We start from the raw sequence: 23,894 nt of genomic DNA, 5'->3' as shown, positions 1-23,894 counted from the left end.
TAGCTATTTTAAATAGTGATTCTTAAATAAATAGTTTCATGTTTTTATAAAGAAGTGCTGTGATTTTGTTTTTTTCTCCTTTCCTCCCCTAGGGGAAATTCATAAATGGCTGTTGGGCACCTCAGACTTTCTAAGTATTTTCTAGTTATCTCTTCTGACTTGTTTTCATCCTCGTATTTATAATCTTAATCTAGCCTTCAAGGTTCATATCCTACTCCCTTCTTCTAGTATTGCTTGACTCATTGCAAACAGGGCTGAACATCCTCTTCTCTGAATTCCTGCTACTTTTATAATCTGTATCATACCATGTAGCACTTTACAAATGCAAAGAATTCAAATCAGTTAAGTATTTCCTCAATTTCTTCAAAGAATTCAAATCAGTTAAGTATTCCCTCAATTTCTTTTATAATCTTCTTAGTATAACAAGGGGCAAATGCTTAAGATACAGATTAATAACCCTCTCCTCTATATTTTAAACATTAATTTATTAAAAAACTGCTTAAGGAGTTCCCACTGTGGCTAGGGAAAAGTAATCTGACTAGTATCCATGAGGACGTAGGTTCTATCCTTGGCCTCCCTCAGCGGGTTGGGGATCCAGCTTGCTGTGAGCTGTGGTATAGATCACAGATGCGACTCGGATCCCTTGTTGCTGTGCCTGTATTATAGGCCAGCAGCTGCAGCTTCAATCTGACCCCCAGCCTAGGAACCTCTATATGCTGCAGGTGGGGCCTTAAAAAAAACCAACCCCCCCCCCAAAAAAAAGGCCATCATGGAACATGATGGAACATAATGTGAAGAAAAGAATGTATATAAATGTAAACTGGGTCATTTCACTGTACAGCAGAAACTGACAAAACATTGTGAATCAACTATAATACAAAAAGTTTTTTTTTTTTTTAAAGAAACTGCTTAAATTGTGAAGTAAAAGAACACTACTCAGCACCTACAAAAAAGACAGTGAGTACCCTAGAAAAACAAGATATACACACCTTATTTAGAGTTCTATCTGAGTCATCTTACTATATTCCTTAAACATCTGAGACATGATGAAAGTAAGTAGGGAAGTAAATGTGAGGCACACAAGAAGCTTTCATGCAAGGCTTTTAGAACATTTAATATTCTAAGAATGTCAAATGACACCTTTCCCCAACTTATTTGACAAAGAAATCTTTCTTTCCTTGAAACATTTATTTATGAATTGAGCAAGACCACTGTCACTGTTTTAAGGGTTGCAGTTTTAGAAACAGGATCTTAAATGTTTAGTGTACCGAGATTTATGATCACAATTTTAAAAAAGAGATACATCTCAACTAAGATACACTTTTCCTATTTAAAAAAATCAAGCCTGGTGGCCTAGCGGTTAAGGATTTGGCATTGTCACTGCGGTGACTCCGGTTCGATTCCTGACCCGGGAACTTCCATGTACTGTGCGCACAGCAAACAAAAAAATCGTAAAGTCACAAGATGAATTCCTCAACCTGGTTCACACTATCTGATATTTCATTGGATAAAAGAAGTATAGTAATTTATAAAATAAATTTAATTTTAATTTACCATATTTTCAATACAGAGACATAAATAAGGAATGAGAGAAAGGGGGTGGGGTGCATTGACTTCTTAGCTGTGAAAGTCTTCTTTTATGGTGTGGTATAAAATATGTTGTTCTCAAAGGATTTCTCTATGATTTTAGAGTTTGTTGGTTTTTCTTCCTGCTTTGTGTATCTGAATTAACATTAACTTTTTTTTTTTTTTCCTTTGGAGAGATATAAAAAATATAGAAAAGTAGGAAGCATCTATGTTCACACCACCTAGACTTGGACACAGAGTTGCTAAGTTTTGTCATGTTTGTTTCAAGACTATTGAAAAGTTCTGAAATAGTACACCAGGAAATACTAATAGTTCTGCCATTCATTCATTCAATAGGTACTTATAGGGCATGGATTCTGTTAGCCCACTGATTGGTAAGTAAAACAGCCACATAGCCTACTACATGGATGTACCTTACAGCCTGGTGGGAGAATAGTCAAACAATCACAGAAATAGTTACTAACTGAAATGCTGTGAAAGTAAAGTACGAACCAACCTTTCTCAGCTAGGATTCTACAAGAGGATTAAACCTTACTGACAATGATGAAAGTGACTTTTTTTCTAATTCTTAAGATTCATAATAGGTAGTATCATTCTAGAAGTACAGGAAGGAATTTAATTCATTACATGCAATGGGCGTCTTGAGGTATTAGGAACTGACTTTCAGAACAAGCAGGGAAGATACTCTGAGAAAGACCTGACCTAGTTTTTGGTGGTGGTAGTAGGTGAGGGGTTGGTCAGGAGAGCCAGTTACCTGAGGAAGTGAAATCTGTGTTGAAACCTGAAGGACATATAGGAATTACCTAGGCTGGGGCTGGGGGAGCAAGGGGAGTAGTGTTGAAACGTTGTCTTTCCAGGGAACAGAATATTTGAAGGTCCTACAGGACAAAGAAGGAGGTGATTTTGAAAACTTAAAAGACCAATGTGGCTGATGTGCAGAGAATGGGGACAGTGAAGAATAACAAAACATGAAGTTGGAAAGACAGACAGGTAGTCAGGGACCAGAAAGATTGACCTAAACTGAATTACAAAAGATCACTGTGGCTCCAATGGGCTATAGAAATAAGAGTGGATGAGGAAGATGAATGGTAGGAAAGGAATAATTAAAGTGAGAGATAATTGCTTAGCCTAGAGTGGTGATGGCAGGCATGGAGAAAAGTACACAGATTCGAGTGGTATTTGAAATGTAAAGGCAGAGATGTATCAAGGATGACTTCTGGGTTTTGGGTAGGTGCTGCTTCTGAATATTAGGGGAAAAGTACACAGAGTAAGCTTAGAAGTTTGTTCTAGGTTTGAGGTCATGTTGAGATGTCTGAAGGACATGTCAAGGCGGCTACTGCAGATGTGAACCTGGAGTTGAAAGAGGGTGTGTCTAGTAGTTCCTTCATTAGAGAAAAGTGAGGGGGGATGGGCAGAGATCTCAAGCAGTCATTGAGCTTAGACTACACACAGGAAGAAGATGACGTATATGAATAGAACATGTGTTATGTGTATTTCAAGGTGATACACATAAAAAAAGACTAAGAAGAAAGGGTGGAAAAAGTGAGGGTGGTTTTCTTGTTTTTTATTCTTTTTTGTCTTTTTAGTGCCGTACCTGAGGGCATATGGAGGTTCCCTGGTTAGGGGTTGAATAGGAGCTGTAGCCGCTGGCCTTTGCCACAGCCACAGCAACGCGGGATCTGAGCCTCGTCTGCAACCTACACCACAGCTCATGGCACCCCCTGGGCGAGGCCAGGGATCAAACCTGCATCCTCATGGTTACTATCAGATTTGTTTCCGCTGAACCATGGTGGGAACTCCTTGTTTTCCATTCTTACGCCCCAAACTGCTAAAGATAGTTACAGATATATGTCTCTATATAATATGCTATATTGCTACATTGTAAATGCCCTCTGATTTTTTTCCAAAATGATTCTAATTTATCTAATAACATAAATTCCAAAATTAGATACCCAGATGATATTAAATGACCTAACCATTTTCTTATAAATATATTCTGATACTTAAAAAAACCCCATAGAGATCCTTTTCCTGTTTTTTCCTTTTTTTTTTTTTTTTGTCTTTTGTCTTTTTTTTGTTGTTGTTGTTGTTATTATTGTTGCTATTTCTTGGGCCGCTCCCGCGGCATATGGAGGTTCCCAGGCTAGGGGTCCAATCGGAGCTGTAACCACCGGCCTACGCCAGAGCCACAGCAATGCGGGATCCGAGCCGCATCTGCAACCTACACCACAGCTCACAGCAACGCCGGATCGTTAACCCACTGAGCAAGGGCAGGGACCGAACCCGCAACCTCATGGTTCTTAGTCGGATTCGTTAACCACTGCGCCACGACGGGAACTCCCTTTTCCTGTTTTTAATGGTTTATGGTATTTTCACTTTACTCTCTGTATAAATTAACCTGACTTTATAATTTTATCTTCTGCATTACTTTGGAGAACTATTACCCTCAAAATTATGTAGTGTCATATTACCAAAAATCTACCAATATGTGAGCCCGTTTATTTAAATTGTTACTTAAAATACTAAAATCAAGTTTACAGCTGGGTGGGGGGAGTATATGGCATACTGAATTTTCAACTTTGCTGACTTTTTGGAAGTTAACATAAATCAAACACCAAATAGAGTCCTTACTAAAAAAAGGCAAGAAAATTGCAGTTAGTATTTTATTAGAGAGAATAAGTAATTATATTCCTACCCTATACTTTTGTGCTTGAATAAGTATGGTCCCAAATTTATTCTTTAGTTTAAACCAGTTATTAGAATGCACTTATAATCTCTTAATTTCCATTTGTTACATACCAGTTAGCAATGTCCTTGTGAGCTACTAAATTTTGAAGAAATGCTTGTAATCCTAATTGTCTCTCTTCTAAAAAGTCGGCATTGTAATTATCTTTAAACCAGCGTTTTGGTGGAAGTGCTAATCGAAAGCCTGGAAACATCTCTTTTAACTGCAAAAGAAGAAAAAACACAATGTGCAACTCAATTTTATCAGTTCTACAAAATCGATCACGTTAACTACGTAAAACTATTCACAAAACAAGCTTACAATAAAAGAATTAAAATTCAGCTAAGCTTTTTACACCTTGATTGATTTACTTCTTGATTTCTACCAGTTGTGTATGCATAGGAGTACAGTTGTTCCACATCCTTGCTAACACTTGACATTGCCCATCTTTTCAATGTTAGCCATTCCACTGGGTGTGTAGCAGTATTTCACTGCGGCTTTAATTGCCTTAATCTGCATTTCTCTGTTGACAAATGGTATTAGAACCTTCTCCTGTGCTTGGATCTGCATATCTTCTTTGGTGAATTATCCATTCAAGTCTTCCAAACCCTCTGCTTAAAAAAATTACGTTGTGGAGTTCCCGTTGTGGCGCAGTGGTTAACGAATCCGACTAGGAACCATGAGGTTGCGGGTGCGATCCCTGCCCTTGCTCAGTGGGTTAACGATCCGGCGTTGCCGTGAGCTGTGGTGTAGGTTGCAGACGCGGCTTGGATCCCGCATTGCTGTGGCTCTGGTGTAGGCCGGAAGCTATAGCTCCGATTAGACCCCTAGCCTGGGAACCTCCATATGCCGTGGAAGCCGCCCAAGAAATGGCAAAAAGACAAAAAAAAAAAAAAAAAAAAAAAAAAAAAAAATTACGTTGTCTTTTTATTAATTGCCAGAGTTCTTTATATATTCTAGATAAAAGGCTTTTGTCAAGTAAATGTATGACAAATACATTCTCAGACTGTGGTCTGACTTTTCATGTTAACAGTCTTAATCTAATTCTTTTTTTTTCTTTTATGATATATTTTTTTTAGATAATATTTAAGAAATCTTTGCTCACTCCAAGGGTACAAAAATTTTTTTCTGTTTTTTTCTTTTTCTTGGGTGTTTATAATTTTAGCTTTCACATTTTGGCTTATGATCCATTTTGAATATTTAGCTTAAATTTTACTTTCTTAGGGAAGACTTTTCCACCTCCTAAGCTAGGTTAGATTTCCCTTTATACACTCCGACCAAGTGACTATAACTGGGTAACAAGTTACCTCAAAACTCAGTGGTATAAAATAACCATTTATTAGGTCATGGACTCTGTGTGCTGGTAATTCATACAGGGCATGGCGAGGATGGATTATTTCTGTTCCATAATGAATTAGAACCTCAGCTGGAAGACTTAAGTTGGGAGCTGGGATTACCTGAAGTTCACTCCTACTTACTTATAGTGGATGAGGCTGGTTGTTGACTGAGACCTTAGTTGGAGCTGTCAGCCACAAGCCTAACATGGCTTTTCCATCTATCCTGGACTTTCTCATAGCATAGAGGCTGGATTTTAAAGGGGAGAATCCAATATAGTTAGGATGAAGCTGTGTACATCTTATGATCTAGCCTCATCACATAGCATCAGTTCCACTGTTCTCTACTGGTTAGTCACAAGCTCACCCAAGCTTCAAGGGGGATGGGAAATAGTCTACCTCTTCATGGTCAGTGGCAAGATTCTGGAAGAGCATATTGTATTGAGAATACTGCTGTGGGCATTTTTTTTTTTTTTTTTTTTTTTTTGGTTAGGGCCACCCCGCAGCATATGGAGGTTCCCAGGTTAGGGATACAATCTTAGCTGTAGCCGCCCCCCTACGCCAGAGCCACAGCAACGAGGTATCCGAACTGTGTCTGAGACCTACACCACAACTCATGGCAACACCAGATCCTTAACCCACTGAGCGAGGCCAGGGATCGAACCTGTGTCCTCATGGATGCTAGTCAGGTTCAGTTTTGTTAACTGCTGAGCCACAATGGGAGCTCCTTGCTGTGGGCATTTTTAGAAAAGACAACCTGCCACACATTCCCAAATCATTATTTTTTAAATAACATTTATCATGATATAAATAATGCTTATTAAATTTTGGACTCTCTTACCAAACTTTGTGAGGGCTCAACTGTGGAACAAGCCCTTCTTTTCTGGGGATAATTAATGAGTATCTTATATTAATGACTGTGTCCCACTTCAGACATACTCGGATTTAATCAGTTGGGGAATAGCTGAGACACTATAATTTTAAAAAGCTTTCCAGGGAAGTCCAAGGTACAGCTAAGACTGAGGACCATTTTACAACACTGCAATGATTTTGTCTTATTTGGAGCTGCATCTTCAATGTCTAGCATAATGCCTGCTACACTACCAGCAGTCAACATCTATGTTCAATAAATGAATAAATGAAACCAAAGATTTTCACATTTCTATACTTAAATATAAGAAAAAATATCACAAGGTAAGAAAAAAGACTAGGAAAAATTCACAGGGTAAAGTGTTAAGTAAAAATATAAAATACAACATTCTGTCTCTATTTCTATACTGAAAACCCTGATTTGATTCATGTTAGCTAGACAGTTTTGACCTTGGAGTTTTGTTGTTTAATATGTTGGCAATGAAAATAGTAAAAGCCATGAAGAGGAAATAGTCTTTTTGTTAATTTGAAGCTTTAAAATTTAAATGTCACATATATCTACATGCATGGTTAGAATTTTTTTCCTTTAAAAAATAATCCTCAGAAAAGAGAGAGTTGTTCCACAATTGTTTCCAAAGCCTTTATATTACAGGTGCTTTTTAATAACTTTATTTTGAGTAAAGAACAACTTGGAGTTATACATTAGCTTGAAATAACTTTAATAAATGCTAGTTTTTATATTTCACCAAATTATAACATTAGTAGATTTTCTAGGAAAATATCATAATGGGCATTTACTGTTTCTATAAACAAGCCTTTAAAAAAGTAATGCACATGTTCTGGGAATTAAGATGGAAAACTCAGCACACTCATCTAATTCTATTTTTCTGCAACTCCACTAAAACTACAGTAAAGAGAAAAAAAAAAAACACAATATACTGCAAACTAACAAGTAGAGGGGAGAGCAGCAATTGACTTAGGAGAGCTAAGAAAACCCAAAGTGTAGGGAAATCCACACCAAATTTATTATGGACAGAGACCTCAAATTGCTCATGAACTGGCAGCAGAAGGCAAGAGACTGGAAAACACTTGTCTAGAGTTTGATCAACCCATGAAAAATGACCTAAAGATCCCGATCTCAGAAGTTTTCCAATGGCCCACCTTCGACATTCTACAGTGAATTTTATTTTAATTTTTTATTTTAAGTGAGAATTGCAACAATTTTTAATTTTTACTTATTTATTTTGCTTTTTAGGGCCACACCCGTGGCACCTGGAGGTTCCCTGGCTAGGGGTCCAACTGGAGCTACAGCTGCCAGCCTACACCACAGCCACAGCAACGCTGGATCCAAGCTGTATCTGTGACCTACACCACAGCTCACGGCAACGCCAGATCCTTAACCCATTGAGCGAGGCCAGGGATCGAACCTGCAACCTCATGGTTCCTAGTCGGATTTGTTTCCACTGTGCCACGACAAGAACTCCTACAGTGAATTTTAAAGCCAAATCAGCCTCACCCATGGAGTAAGAGATTCCAATCTGCTTTTAGTACCCAACTTTCAAACATGATGAGATAACCATTACTATACATCATTACTTATCATGGAAGACAAAGACAAACAGAAAAAAGTAACACAGACAACACAAGGAGAAAAAAAACCAGAAAATAAAAATAAAAACAATCAGTAATAGACTCAATGAATTAAGATATTACATTCAAGAAATAAGAATGAAATGACAAAAAGGGATATTCAGAGAATAAAAAGATACTCTTAGAAGGAAGAAAATCTCCAAAATAGCAAAAAAGAAAAAGAGAATGAAAAAGGGAGAAAAATATAAGGAATTAGAAAGGGAGAACTGAGAATGTAGGAGGGAAGAATTCATTAATCAAGCAATTGAAAAACATTTCTCTGCAACATGGATGGACACAGAAATTATTGTACTAAGTGAAGTAAGTCAGGGAAAGACAAATTTCATATATCATTTATATGTGGAATCTAATGAAAATGACACAAAACAACTTATTTATAAAACAGATACAAACTCACATTTCAAAATAAAAGCCATGGTTACCACAGAGGAAACCGTGGCTGGGGGCGGGGGTGGGGGAGGGATAAATTAGGAGAATGGGAATAACATATACACACTACTGTATATAAAACAGATAATTAACAAGGAAGTCCTGGATAGCATAGGGAAATCTACACAATAGTCTATAATAACCTATATGGGAAAAGAGAATGGATATATGTATATGTATTCACTTTGCTATATACCTGAAACTAATACAACATTGTAAGTCAACTATATGCCAATCAAAAAAAACAAAAAAGCAAACATTTCTCTGAACGAAAGGACATGAGTTGCTCAGCGTGTCCAAGATAGCAGAAGAAAAGAAATGTACAAAAAGGCATTGTGAAATTTCAGATTAATTACAAAGAAGATTCAACAGACTTCCAAAGATGACAAAAACAGGTAACATAAATGATCAGGAGCAAGGAGAGCTTTGGACTTCTCAGTAGTGGCACTCAACACTAAAAGCAAGATGACAATAGTTTAATGTCTTCAAAATTCTGAAAAAGATTATTTCCAACCTAGAATTCTACATACCCAGCCCAAATTTCAAGCAAGTCTGAAGACAGAATGAGAATATTTTTAGACGGTGTGGTCTAATAGACATTACTATTTATGTAATTTTCACCAAGAAATTACTGGGGAATTAATTCTACTATGAGGAAAGAGTAATTCCAGAAAGAAGATATGAGATAAAGGAAAAAAGATCTAACAAAGGAGAAAAGTGAAAAAATTCTCAGAAAGACAGTGAAAGGCAATCTAAGGATGCTACTTATGAACTACATGCTGTCAATCAGTTCCGCACAGTACAGGACAGCGTGACCCAAGAGATAGACATGTTGAGGATTACCGCTGAATTTTTTTTAATGGGAGGATTAGCCCAGATTTTCACCGTCCATTATGAGGATGGTGAGCTGATAATGGTTCTGCTCCCTCCCTATGCTTTGCTGCCTGGAACCAACTAAGAATAATCATTTTTTACCTCACAGCTTCAATCTACTCTTGCAAGTTGTAAATAGACAACAGTGAGCTTTTAAGCAGAATATAGAGAAAACCCCACTTTTCATTGCCATATTTCTGCAAACTATTTATTGCCAGCGTGCCCTACAAGGCTGCCAGATGTCTCAACTCTAAAAAGTCCTATGTGTACCAGATCTTGCTCATAATTTTGCCCTCTTTCTCACAAGAGGATCTTATAAACTTCTAGAGAAGCTGAAGCCAGATTATAAGCCAGGAGAATTAAAAAAAAAGAAAAGAAAAAAAAAATAGCGTCCTATAGAAAATTTCCTCTTTCTAAAGAGTGTTATTGTTAAGTAATTTTCATATTGTTAACTATTTTTTTCCCCTGCTACTACAGATAAGTGGAAAATTTAAGCTCCTCAAAATTAGAATCAGAGCTGCATAGTTTCTATTCAGTACTGAATTCCTGGCACAGCGCTGAACTCAAACTAGTTGTTTCACAAATAATTCATGATTAGTTTTATAAAATGAAAGATCCTACGATTTTACTTTATTTTTTAACAATTATAAAAACAATAACTACCATTTAAACTGTGGCTGCTGGTGTTTGACACACATTTTTGATTCTTGCCAGTAAAATCGGGTGATGGGTAGAGCTCTGGTACCTAGAAGACTGACACAGACACATTAATTTTAAGTGCCCAACTTAAAGTATGAAGGAGATATTTACTAGATTTAAATTAAACTACTAACAACTTTCTTCAAAAGCTTAAGCTTTTGTTAATCTTTTTTTTTTTACCTTCAGCTTTTATTTTTTTAATCTTTATTTTTATATCTTCAGCTTGCCGAGGATAAGAAATATTTTGGCAATAAAGGTGAATCTGGAGGGATAAAGGGAAGTAAACACTAAATAATAGATGAGTCTTAAAAAGAAAAATAAGAAATCATAAAAAATTGAAACTTGAAATGAATAACAATTTCATAAGAAAGCTAAGAATTCCACTTACTATCTAGTAACTTCATGAATTACTTTGGTCTTCTCGTTTGTTTAATCATTTAAAAAATGAACAGAAGTAAAGAATTATAGTTTTTTAAATTGTCAATGTAATAAGAACTTAGGAAGAGTAAATAAAATTTATATATAATAGCAGTAATATATTAGAAATAATACTTTAAGTATTTTCACACACTGCAAAAAGTCATTTTAACAACACTTTGATTAAGCTGAGCACTTTATCTTTTACCTTTTCATTCAAACTGAGATTTCTGAAATGGCAGAAACTTTTTGGGACTCAGGCAGATGCAAAGTCACATAAATGGAATTTCCCACTACCAAACATTTGAAGCACGTATCAACTTGAGAAGTTTTGAGTAGACCACTAAGAAGAGTGGGGAAGGTGGCAGATAGAAGAGAATAGCACCAGTAAAATTTCTTCTACTAAACATCTGTCAAAATTAGGAAGGAATTTTTGGTCCAAGGTCATTTTATTTGGCCTCTCAGAAGCATCATAAACCACTTGCTTCTTTTGAAAAGATGTTTTTCTTTCGGTTTCTTAAATACCAAACACCCTCACCTACCCCACCTGATTTCCCTCCAGCTCTGTGAACACCTACCTCAGCTACTGTTTGTCTACTGAATTCTTACTGCAATTCTTTTTTTTTTGCTTTTTAGGGCCGCATCCGAGGCATATGGAAGTTCCCAGGCTAGGGGTGGAATCAGAGCTGTAGCTGCCGGCTTACACCACAGCCATAGCAACTCGGGATCTGAGCTGCATCTGTGACCTACACCATAGCTCACACTAAGGCCAGGGATTGAACCCACAACCTCATGGTTCCTACTCAGATTGTTTCCACTGCACCACAACGGGAACTCCCTTACTGCAATTCTTAATCAATTCCCTATTGTTGGAAATTTAGGTTGGTTCTCATTTTTAACTATTAAAAACGAAAGAAAACATGAACAAAGAAAATAATAAATAAAAAAGCGTAAGTACCTTTAGGGCTAAATCCAGACCATATCCAAAATTTCTTATATAGGATAAATCCCAGAAATGTGATTATAGTGTCAAAATTATATATAGCTTTAGGGTGTTGTCTAGGAAGACTCATTATTTCCAACAATGGAAATTCAGTTTGACAGGTAAAAAACAGTTTCTTAATTTTTTTTTCTTGGTGTATTTGTGATATTAAATGTTTTCCAAATTTACTGGGCATTTATATTTCTTCTGTGGTTTACTTTGTTCATACTATTTGCTGAATTTTCTACTTTTGGGTTTATAAAAAAAAACCTTATTTTTAAGAGTTCTTAATCTACTTTGTTGTTATCCTTCATCTGTCTCACATGTGCAGTGGGAAGAATTCTAGGTGGCCCTGTGACCTTTGCCCTTGGTGTTGCCTCTGTGATTTTGTTATGTTACACACAGCAAAAAGGATTTTGTAGATGCAATTAGGGTACTATTCAGTTGGCCTTAAGATAGGAAGATTATCTAGGTGAGCCTAATCTTATCACACGAGCCCTATAAAGGTAGAGCTTTCTTCCTAGCTGGTGACAGAAGAGAAAGTCAGAGACATTCAGAGCATGAGAAGGGCTTGATCTATTCTTGCTGACTTTGAAGATGGAGGGTCATGTGCAAGGGCTGGAGAGCTGTCTCTATGAGCCAAGAACAACTTCTGGCTAACAACCAACAAGGAAACAGGGACCCTGGTCTCACAACCCAGAAACCGAACTCTGCCAACACCTGAATGAGACTGGAAGCTTATTCTTTCTCGGTGTCTCCAGATAAAAGGCCAGTCTAGCCAACAGCTTGATTTTGACCTTGTTTGACCCTAAGCAGCAAACTTTGCTGAGCACTCCAAATCTCTAGACGATAAACAGATGTGTTTTAAGCCACACAGTTTGTGATAATTTCTTATATAGAAACAGAAAACTAATACAATATGCTAATTTTTTTGTTCATTTTTCTGCAGTCATACGATCTGGGGGTCTTATTATACACATACATCTTTTCAAACTTCCAAGATTATATAAATAATCACTTATATTTGTAACCAATTTCAAACTTTTCATGTTTTTACATTAAAAATGTTTTTGGTTCCAAAAAGAGAAAGTTATGTGTAGAGATGGGACTATGGGTTATTAAAAGTTAAATGAAACAATCAATTTTCTTAGAAAATAGAAAAAATTTTAGTTAGGAGAAAAAAAAAAAACAAATATAACAGCAGAACTATCAGAAACAGATAATAATTCCAAATTGAAAAGTCAGTATTAGATTTACTAAAGTACTTACTTTATCATTAAGCCTAGAGAAGTCAGTGTACCGTCTAAAAACCACCCAACTTTCTTCTGGGGTCTTCTTTACTAGTATTTTATATACCTATGCAGAGAAAATGAGAGACAGAGGAGTTTATAAAAATATATTTATGTAAAAATATTTAAAAATTCAAATCAAATAATTTGAAAACGTTTACTTGACAATCCAGATCATAACAATTATATAAAATATCAGAAATTAATGTATAAATAATCAATGTAGGGCACCAAAAGATTTTTTTTCTTAAGAAACATGACTGACAAATTTGAGATATTTTTTTGCTTTTTAGGGCCACATCTGTATGGGAGTTCCCAGGCTAGGCGTCAAATCGGAGCTACAAATGCCAGTCTGCAGCACAGCCACAGCAATGCGAGATCTGAGCCACGTCTGCAATCCACACTGCAGCTCACAGCAATGCTGGATCCCCTACCCACCAAGCGAGGCCACAGATCAAACCGGCATCCTCATGGATATTAGCTGGATTGTTTCCACTGCATTACAACAGGAACTCCCTAAAATGCTTTTTTGGTACATACTAATAATAAATAAACTCATCAGCCTCCAAAATACATTTTATGCTAACATATTTTAAAATTAATAAAATGGGGTTTCCACTGTGGAAATGATCTGGCTTGTCTCTGTAGAGGTGCTAGTTTGATCCCCTGGTATAGGATGCAGTTCAGGCCTGGGAATTTCCATATGCGGTGGGTTGGCTGAAAAAAAAAAGAAATAAAAGAACCAATCATGTTTGAAGAAACTATGAAAAACAGCCATTCTTGTCTTACAGAGTCAATTTAATTTTTAAACTCAGTAACTGCCAAGCAAAGTTTTCAAATAAATTAGATGATGTTTTACTACTCATATATGAAAATTTACTTATATAAAAGCTTACATTTCTATAATTATGTACAATTATCTATTGAATAGAAAAACCTGGTTGAAGCAAGTCAATATTTTAAAAAGCATGTAAGAAAAACTAGATTCTATTTTTCAAAAGCATAATTATAGAATTTATTATGAGAAAGTACTACTTATAACAAAATTTTAGAGAAACATCCCCCAGTAGTTTTTGGTACAGTATTTTGAACATGACACATAAGAAGTACTCAATAACTATCTACTGAATGAATGAAACTCTTTTAAAAAGAGTACTTTTTTTTTTTTCCTCTTGAAGTCTGCTATGCAATATTGTAGCTCTAGAGCTACACACTTTAGGCAGAATTGCCTATAGAGCCCTAGAAATGTGAGTCCAAACTGGTATGTACTATGAGTATAATATACACAGGACTTTGTGTGAAAAAGGTGTAAAAATACTTCAGTAAAGTGATTATATATTGGCTATATGTTGGTCATATTTTAAATATATTAGGTTTAACAAAATACATTACTACATATAATTTAACCAGTTTCTTTTTTTTATAACATGGCTACCAGGAATTTGAAATTATATTTCACATTATGATGCTATTGGATGATCTAGAGACAATTCATTATTTAGGGACTGTAGATCATCTCTAAATTATAGACTTCTCTTTCAGCTTTGAAGGAAGAGAACTGGCAAGGGTTAAGGATGAATCCATGAGTTTTGAAGTAAAACCTAAGTAATTTATCTGTGTTAATATATAAAAGGTGAGGAAGAAGAAGATTATCTGGATACCCTTTAAAGTCTCCAGAAAGTCTTGATGTAAAACAGTCACAAAGGGGATACAAAGGAAACATTCTTTTTAGGAGTTACTAATTCAGACAAAAGGGATAAAAGGGCTTCAAAACTTTTGACTCTGAGTAACTGATTCATGAAAAAAGTTGACTTCACATGATAATTAGGTTTATCTACACATAATACATATTAATCTTATTTTCCTGTTTTAAAAAATGAGCCCTTGTCTTTACCTGTTACCTCAGTTCCTACATCTCTCCTCATTGCTTATTCTGCTGTCAGCTACAAGGGTCTTGGCAGTTGTGCCGCTGTCTGGAAAGCCTTCTCTTTTTTTTCTCAGATATTCTCATGGCTCATTCTTAGTTGTTAACATCTTTTCTTTGAGGCCATAACTCACAATAGTATTTAAACTGCAATTCCAGTTTCGAGAAATGGTATTTCCTTTCCCTCTTTTATTCTTCTCTATAGCACTTGTCACCATGTGACATACAGGCAGTTGAAAAAAAAATTACCTATCATCCATCGTTCATTCATTCAGTTGTGTAGCTATATCAGTATTAGGACCTGGCACATAATAGGTACTCCAAAAGTGTTAAATTAATAAGTAAATGATTAGGACTAATTTCATATTTGTCATTGATTTCTTCCTCTGCATTGTCTTGAAAAAGTTCCTATTTATATACCACTGACTTAAATTTGCCTATAAATTTTTCCCACGTCACCTCCATGAATGCTCATTTCTTCATACAGAAGGTAGGTCAATGTAAGGACACGAGCCACCAATTTATTATAATTTCCAAAAATCACTTGCAAAAAAGTCAAGTCTCTGCAGATTTCCCATCACATCATCAAGTCTTCATTATTTTAATCTGAAGATTGTATCTTCATCAATTATTTAAAATTTTTTTTCCTGGTGGTCCTTCCATACTAACATAAATTTATAGCATGAAATGTTGAAATAAACATGAAATCATTACTTTAAGAAAATCCAAGAGAAAGAATAAACTATTTCAACTTATAAGTGACTTTAGCAAGGTCACTGGCTACATAAATATATAATATCATAAGAGACCAAAATATATAAACTAGCAATGAACAAATAGAAAACATTAAGATATCAAGAGATTTATTTCTCCAAAAGATATAAGGTCTCTGCCCTGGAAACTATAAAATATTATTAAAAGAAGTTAAAGATTTAAGTAAACAGATTAGGTACACAGAATAGAAAACTCAGTACTATAAAGTTGTCAGTTCTTCCTAGATTAGTCTATAGAATCAATACAATTCCAAGGCGAAGGGCCAAGACACTCATGAAGAGGAACAGAAAGCTAAGTATTTAAGCTACCAAACATCAAGACCATGGTTAGGCTTCAGTACTTAAGACTGTGGAATTGGTAAAGGAGGGAAAAATGGAACACAGAATCAGACTTATACATTTACGGTCATGTGATTTATGATATAGGCAACGGGGCAGATGCAGAGAAAAAAAGAGATGTCCTTTCAATAAAACCCTAATTACTTGATTCCATATGAAGAAAAAAATTGTGCCTTGACCCTTACTTCACACCATGGACAAAAATTAATTCCAGATCTAACTGTGAAAGGTCCAACCATAAAGCTTTTAGAAGAAAACCTAGGACAGCATATTCATAACTTGGGAGTAGGAAGATTTTAAAAAGTGCTAACTGCAAAAGAAAAATTTAATAAGTTAGACTATATTAAAACTAAGATCTCCTGGAGTTCCCGTCATGGCTCAATGGTTAACAAATCTGACTAGGAATCATGAGGTTGCAGGTTCGATTCCTGGCATTGCTCAGTGGGTTAAGGATTCAGCGTTGCTGTGAGCTGTGGTGTAGGTCTCAGACACAGCTCAGATCCCACGCTGCTGTGGTAGCTGTGGTGTAGGCCGGCGGCTACAGCTCTGATTAAACCCCTGGGAATTTCCATATGCCATGTTGCAGCCATAGAAAAGACAAAAAAAAACAAACAAAAAAAGCTAAGATTTCTTGATTATAAATGCATCATTAAGGAAGTGAAAAGGCAAACCAGAGCAAGAGACATATTATGAACATAGTCATAATACATATTCTCAGAAGAGGGCTTACGCCCAAAATGCGTAGAAAACTACAAATCAAAGTGGTACGACTTCCTAAAAGAAAAGTGAACAAAGGTTTTAAACAGATACTTCAGAAAAGAACATATCCAAATGGCCAAAAAAAAAAAAAATAAAATAAGGCTTTACATGCAAATTAAAACCACAATGTGATATTATCCTATGCAGTAGAATAGCTAAAATGAAAAAGACAGAAAATACCACATATTGGGAGGGTGTGGACTAACTCTCATACACACTGCTTAAAGGAGTATATATTAGTACAGCTACTCTGGCACACTGCTCATCAGTATCTTTTAAAGCTGGGCAGATGATCCAGTAATTTTACTCCTAAGCGGCTATCAAACAGAAATGAGAATATGTGTTTACTGAGTGACAAGTACCAAAAGGTTCATAACAGTAGTATTTGTAAGAGTCCCAAACTGGAAATTACCCAAGTGTTCATCAATAGTGGACTAGGTAAATAAATTGTAGTATATTCACATAAAGGAATAACACCAGTATTAAAAATGAGCTGCTTACAATTATATCCAGAACCAAGGATGAATCTTACAAACGTAAGGCCAAAGAGACCATACTCAAGAGTATATACTCAGTAATTCCACTTATGTAAAGTACAGAAATAGGCAAAATTAAGTAGGCTATCAGGAGTATGAGTAATGATTGACAGCATGGGGGGGGAGCCTTTTAGAATGTCATAATGTTCTGCTCTTGATATGTGTGCTAATTTCATAGCTGTGTCTGGTTCATGAAAATTTATTTAAGCAAAAATTCACTACAGTAGGACAATTTAAAGGGTAAAAACTGTTTGAACTTTAAGTTCAAGAAATTAAAGTATCAGCTAACAAGTTTAGAACTCAGGTTAATCAATCTTCCATCTTCTACTGATGTACAGTCAATACTCACAGTAAACTTAGCTCTTTCTTCCATCACCTCGTAACCCAGGATAGTAGGTGTAGAAGGTCTATCTTCCCAATTCACTGTTTCAGGATTTTGCTCTTCACTTTCTCTTTCTCTTGGTCTAGCAGAATACTCAATGGAAGAATCTGCACCTGTAAATTTAGTCCTAATGAGGGGACTGCTACAGACAGATGAAGTACTATCCATTTGATCAGGTACACTTGTCTGTTTCGAATTACCCATATTTGAGTCTTCTAATTGGCCTTTGGAAGAGTTTGAGCTTGTTGAGACACTTCCAAAAGAAGAACTTCTTTGGTTTCTGTTGGTTGCAAAACTGGAAGCAGAGTGCCCTATAGGCATAGGAACTGGGACATAAGGCGTTGCCATCTTCTTTTGGCTTTAGCAACAAACCTGTACCTTTCTGAGTCCAAACAATTAGAGAACAAGTAATATGCAATCCATTGTTTTCTTCTTAGGAATACACTATCTAAAAATGAGAACATATTGAAAGATTAGTCTTTAATCTGGAGGATTATCCAGAAGAAAACAAAATGTTCATGCCCATTTCTTTTAATTTTGTAACACTCTTATTACTTTATTTGGAATGAAAACACACCCCAGATGTCTTCCTTTAATCCCCAAATACCCTGTCTAAGAACTCTCCTTCGCAAGGTAAAGAGAGCAGAACTCCACACCCTTTTTCTTGACCCTCATATTATATGTTATCCCTCCCCCCCTACTTTCTTTGCGTTGGATCTCTATGTTCATCTCTTCTATGTAAAAGAGCTGGAAAGAGGAAAAATAATAAAGATGTTTCTGAAGCTCTATTCTCTGCTTACGGTCCTGTCACTAAAGGGACAGTACAGTAAAGGGACAGCAGTACAAGGAGGAAAGGAGAAAGGGAAGTAAAGAAAGCGAGAAAAATTTATATTTCCTTCAGATTTAATTAGTGAAACTGAAAAATTTCCTAGAGCAATGACAGTGAACCAGAAGCTTAAATAACTTGTAAAGGTAAATAATAACAGCCTTTAAAGAAACAGTTTATTAAACCCAGGATCAAATGGATTTGGGAAAAAAAAAAAAAAAACTTGGTCAAATGAAGTTCACCAAATAAACCGCAATGAACATTAAACTTATATCCAACAAGACTAAATGATGACAAGTTTAAATTTCCTACATAGTTTCCCGATTCTGCTATGCTGTAAACTGCAAGTACTTAGCAAATCGTCATACTTAGTAAGCTCTGTTGTCAAAAGGACGAGTTTATCTTGTCTCAAAATAATTCATAACGATACGAAGGAAAAAAGTTTACCACTAAGCTGTTAAATACTAAACCAAGAAATGGCAATAACTACAGACCAGGGAAAAGGCACATAACAACGGGTCGCCTGTTCAACTATATCAACGCAACTCTACTGGTGAAAAAGGTAGAAAACAAGCTGCTCAAACTCGGAGAGATGCTGAAAAAAAATTTCAACCCAGCACGTGGCTCTGGGTAACCTTCCCCACCATCAAAAAGAGTCGTGAAACCTGAGCTGCTGATTCACCACTCCTCGGTTCTGCCTGAGGGCCTCCCCCAAAAGAAGTAAAGTCTGCAAGCTCAACCCCCTAACCGGCGGTGGGTTGCCCTACCCTTGGCCACTCCAACACCTGAGGCCACAGGGCTAGGCGTACTACTCAGGCCAACACAGTGCTGACCTTGCAAGGAAGTGAGCGCTACCCAAACGTTATGAAAAGGTACTGGGCTCATTACAAGTGTCCCCACTTTTGCTCTGCCATCGACACGCTCTGAGGAAGAACATCTCAGCCCTACTCCGGAGAACCTCGGACAGGTGAAGTGGCTGGAGCCTGAGGAACACGATGGGCGAGAGAAGTCGCTGGTGAAAGCAAAAGGGAGAAACCTGGGCTTAGCTCGACCCCAGGAGTGTCTGGTCGGTGTCTGAGCAGACCAAGGGTCTTGGGCTCGGTGGATGGCGAGATCCACTGCTTCGGAGCAACTTGGGGCCCCCAAGACAGTCCCACCTCCGCCTCGCGATGTGCTATCAGCACCTCCCAGATTCACAGCGGAGTCGGCGGTGGCCTGAGGTTGGCCTGGGGACTCCTGCCGCGCCTCTCCTCCCTTCTGGGGAGCCAGCCCGCCGCCCTCCAGCCACGGGGGCTCAGGTGTCACCCGCACGAGCGCCCAAGACAGCGCCCGCCGCCCGGTCCCTACCTCAGCCCTCTTGGCGATCCAGCTCAGGCGCGCTTCCCAGTGACGGTTAAATCCGACCCCCCCCTTTACTGCAGCTTTTCGTCTCCACCCACAACACCGAGACGCCTCACGTGACCGCCCCTGCTAGAAAACAGCTGCTCCCCGCCTTCGCCGGCCTCTGCCCTGGCTGCGGGGCCCAGGATCCCCGCGAGGTGGAGGGCGGGGCTAGGCCTGGCCTCCTATCCAGGAAGTGACGTCAGGCAAAGGGTGCCCGCCTCCAGAGGTGCGCACCGGAGTTGTGGGACCAGCCCTCTCTGGAAACTACGTTGAACGTAGTTTTGTGGTAAGAATTTTACCATATTTTCTGTAACTTTATTTTATAAGTTAACTTTTGGGAAATGGAGGCTAAGAAACGTCATTTGCCCGATAGGTGAGGAGAAGACTACAACTCCCAGGAGGAATTACGGCCAGCATTGGCCGCGGCTCCTACTTTGCATCATGGGACTTGTAGTCATCATCGGCTTGAGCTGGTTCTACTAGGTTACACATTGTTTCTTGGAATTAGCAGGGCTTTAATGGATGGCAGTAGATCCTGGGTGTGGGAAGATAGAATGCTGCTTTACAACCTATTCTCCCTACATAATTCGGAACTCCTTGTTGGCAGAGAACTTCTGAAATTCTTCAGGGTGGTGGTGCTGGTCTCTTTGCTTGTTTGTTTTTTAAAATCATCTTGAGAGCAATTTTATCTCAAATAATGTAGTCTTGAATTTGTTAGACGTGCACATATAAAGACCTGAAGATTATAAGGAAATTCGTCTTTTATAGCCAAATATTAAAATTCAGATCAGCCTGCGAACCTGTTTATTATTAGAATTGAGTGATTTGATTTAAAAATCATTTTATGATTTTTAAGGCTTTGGAATATTCCCAAGACTGAGGAAAATTGAGAGTTGTAATTTCCAAATGAGCGTAGGAAGATAATCTGGTTTATAGCATAATAATGGTTTTGGACTGATAATTTTCTCTTCCAGTGTGAACGAGAGATAAAAAGAGAATTCTATAGAAACAGTAGATTAAAACATGAGGTAGTTTTCAGGATAAACTTGGCTGTCTTGGCCCTGAGATAGCAGTTATATCCATGAGATCTGTAAGTGAATAACATTATAGAAAGAAAAGAAAAGAAAAATGAGCCTTGGGATATTTCCCTCACTCGCGGTCAGGGCTGCAGGTGGGAGCAAAAGATACGTTTGATGTGGAAAAGCTGATAGTCTAATATCAAGGAGGCCAAGGCTTATTAAACTTTTAAGTCAAGGTATATGAATATTCTAGTTGGCAGGAGGATAAAGATCTAGACTAGAACATTGAAATTGCCGAAGAAGAACTTCCTCCACAGATTATTGAAAGGAGCATAGAGGATATACATCCTATATGTATGCTTTATCTTTTGGAATATCTGATATGATGAATATCTAGATTTTACTTTCAGAAAATGAACTGAACCTTTCTTAAAAATATTTTAAAGGATGTAATTGACATATAACATATTAATTTCAAGTGTACAACATAATGATTCATATTCGTATACACAGTAAAATGATTATCACAATAGGTCTGGTGAACATCTGTCACCATACATAATTTGAATTCTTTTTCATGTGATGAGGACTTTCAAGATTTACTCTCCTAGCAACTTTCAAATATGTAATACAGTTTTATTAAATGTAGTCACTGTGCTGTACATTACATACCCATGACTTACTGATTTTATAACTGGAAGTTTGTAGCTTATAACCAACTTTCGCTCATTTTACACAACCCCCATCTCTGGCAAAGCTAATCTGTTCTCTGTGTCAGTGAGCTTGGTTTTTAGTTAGTTTGTTTTCTTTTTCAGCTGCACCCCCCTGTGGCATAAGGATGTTTCTGGGCCCAGAATTGAATCAGAGCCAGAGCTGCAACCTATGCCACAGCTGTAGCAATGCTGGATCCTTAACCCATTGCCTCTGGCTGGGGATTGAACCAGATAGGAGCTCCTACTCATCTCTCAACCATCTCAAATATAATCTCATAAGTAACACATTCCTTTTCCTCAGATGGAATTAAGTAAGCTCGGCCTCTATTAGGCCACTGGATTTGGTACATGAGTGAAGGCACCTTATATGAAACCTGAATAAGGCAGGTACTTCATGTATAGTCCCCATAATAACTATTTTTTTAAATACCTGGCCCATCTTACTTAATCACCTTTCCTGCAATATCCTTCTAGACATTTGCGCTTTTTTTTTTTTTTTTAGCTATTTCTTGGGCCACTCCCGCGGCATATGGAAGTTCCCAGGCTAGGGGTCGAATCGGAGCTGTAGCCACCAGCCTACACCAGAGCCACAGCAACGCAGGATCCGAAACGCAGGATCGGAGCCGCATCTGCAACCTACACCACAGCTCACGGCAACGCCGGATCGTTAACCCACTGAGCAAGGGCAGGGACCGAACCCACAACCTCATGGTTCCTAGTCGGATTCGTTAACCACTGCGCCACGACAAGAACTCCCATTTGCGCTTTTAATTCCTGGTTTAGAGAGTAAGATCCAAATTCTTTGAGTAGGCCCGTGAACCCCTTCATGTAATGACTTTTCTCTCCTTTACAGTCTATTTCCTCCAGATTAATTAACTAGTTAATTAATTGACCAGCTATGTATTGAGTACCTATCACATGCAATGAATCACAAAGTCCAGCTATATCAATCAATTATTTCTTATTCTGAGCTTTTCACTTTTTTTCTCTTGCTAGTATATCTGGTTGATTTTACCTGAGATTCTCTTTTTCTCATCCCATTTTTGAAGCTCAGTTCTAGGTAATCTGCTCCCCAAAGACTTGTCTGAATACCTCTCCACCATGTTCTCACAGGCCACTCTACAAGCTTCTGCTGTGGCCTTGCTCCCATAGGATGTGGTTATCCCTATATGACTGCCTTCCTAGTTAGAACATGTGCTTCTTCTTTTAACTGAAGTATAATGAATTTACAGTATTGTGTTAATTTCTGCTGTACAGCAGTGACTCAGTTTTTATATACATGTATATATACTTTTCTATTATAGTTTATCGTAGGCTGTCAAATACATTTTCCTGTGCTATACAGTGGGACCTTGTTGTTTGTCCATTCTATATGTAATAGTTTGCATCTGCTAATCCCAAACTCCCAATCTGCCCCTCTCCAGCTCTTCTCCCCCTTGCCAACCACAAGTCTTGTCCCCTATGTATTTCTGCTTTGTAGATCAGGTCATTGGAGTCCTGTTTTAGATTCCACTTATATTCATATAAGTGATATCACATGATATTTGTCTTTTTCTTTCTGGCGTACTTTCCTTAGTATGATAATCTCTAGTTCTATGTTGCTGCAAATGGCATTATTTAATTCTTTTTTATGGCTGAGTAGTCCGGCACTGTATATATGCACCACATCTTCTTCATCCATTCATCTCTTGGTGGACACTTAGATTGCTTCTGTGTAGAATATGTGCTCCTTAAGGTGGAAACTATGTCTTTTTCTTCTCTGCTGACTGGTAGAATCTTTGGCATATGTTGGGGCAAAACTGAATGGATAAATGAATAAAAATGGGTGACTAAAATTTTCTTATTGGCTCAGCTTGGTGGTTTAATATAAACAAACGCACATATAGGCCAAACTGGAATTTGGTTTCAAAGACCCATTAAAGGGAAACTTGCTCTATGTAACAAATAAAATGAAACAACTTTGCTTAAAGAGAAAAGATCCCTTCATCTGTTCAGAGTAATTTGTAAACAACTGGCCTAGTTATAGATGATTTCTAAGATCTAATGTTTTATGAGTTCATGTGTGTCATTTGAAACCTTAAGGAGATAACCAAACAAACATTACAGCCTGATTAAAATCTAAAAAAAGGCGTTAGGCAGAGCAAAAATAAAATGAAACCGAAAAAAGCTAAACTATTGAAATTAAACGGACCAATGAATCAGGTACTATTGTACATTTAAGTCTTTGTCTTGATTAAATATGAGATATACTGCAACTCCTGGCATAAGGTAGAGAAGGAATTTTGTTTTTTGAGGCCCCAATGCCAGGTTTCAACATCCCAGTATGTAAGATTCTTCCAAAAAAGAAAGTTTCCTGAGAAAAAAAAAAATATAGCGTGGGAAGTA

General features: G+C 37.3%; 1 protein-coding gene across 3 annotated transcripts in view; it reads right to left on the bottom strand.

Moving 5' to 3' along the window:
* SNX16 (sorting nexin 16) overlaps positions 1–19,811 on the bottom strand; it is a 36,481-nt gene extending 16,670 nt beyond the window's left edge. Inside the window, exons 1-5 of one of the 3 annotated variants that reach the window (XM_013988064.3) lie at positions 19,742–19,811; positions 17,769–18,016; positions 17,536–17,681; positions 12,836–12,922; positions 4,387–4,535 (exon numbers count right to left, since the gene is read on the bottom strand). In XM_013988064.3, coding sequence (XP_013843518.1) covers positions 4,387–4,535; positions 12,836–12,922; positions 17,536–17,681; positions 17,769–17,916 — 530 coding nt within the window. In that variant the 5' untranslated portion in view covers positions 17,917–18,016; positions 19,742–19,811. Of the gene's footprint in view, positions 1–1,738; positions 3,802–4,081; positions 4,536–12,835; positions 12,923–17,535; positions 18,017–19,741 lie in introns of those variants that run through there. The other 2 variants (XR_014843068.1, XM_001926702.6) reach the window with 2 other exon arrangements.
* Positions 19,812–23,894: the final 4,083 nt, after the last annotated feature.

This window comes from Sus scrofa, chromosome 4, assembly GCF_054392235.1.
Source record: "Sus scrofa isolate SSC_HxYL_T2T_F1_AM1 chromosome 4, Sscrofa_HxYL_maternal_Yorkshire_Landrace_v2.0, whole genome shotgun sequence".
NCBI classification, from domain to species: Eukaryota; Metazoa; Chordata; class Mammalia; order Artiodactyla; family Suidae; genus Sus; species Sus scrofa.
This window is presented reverse-complemented; position numbering and strand designations above follow the sequence as displayed.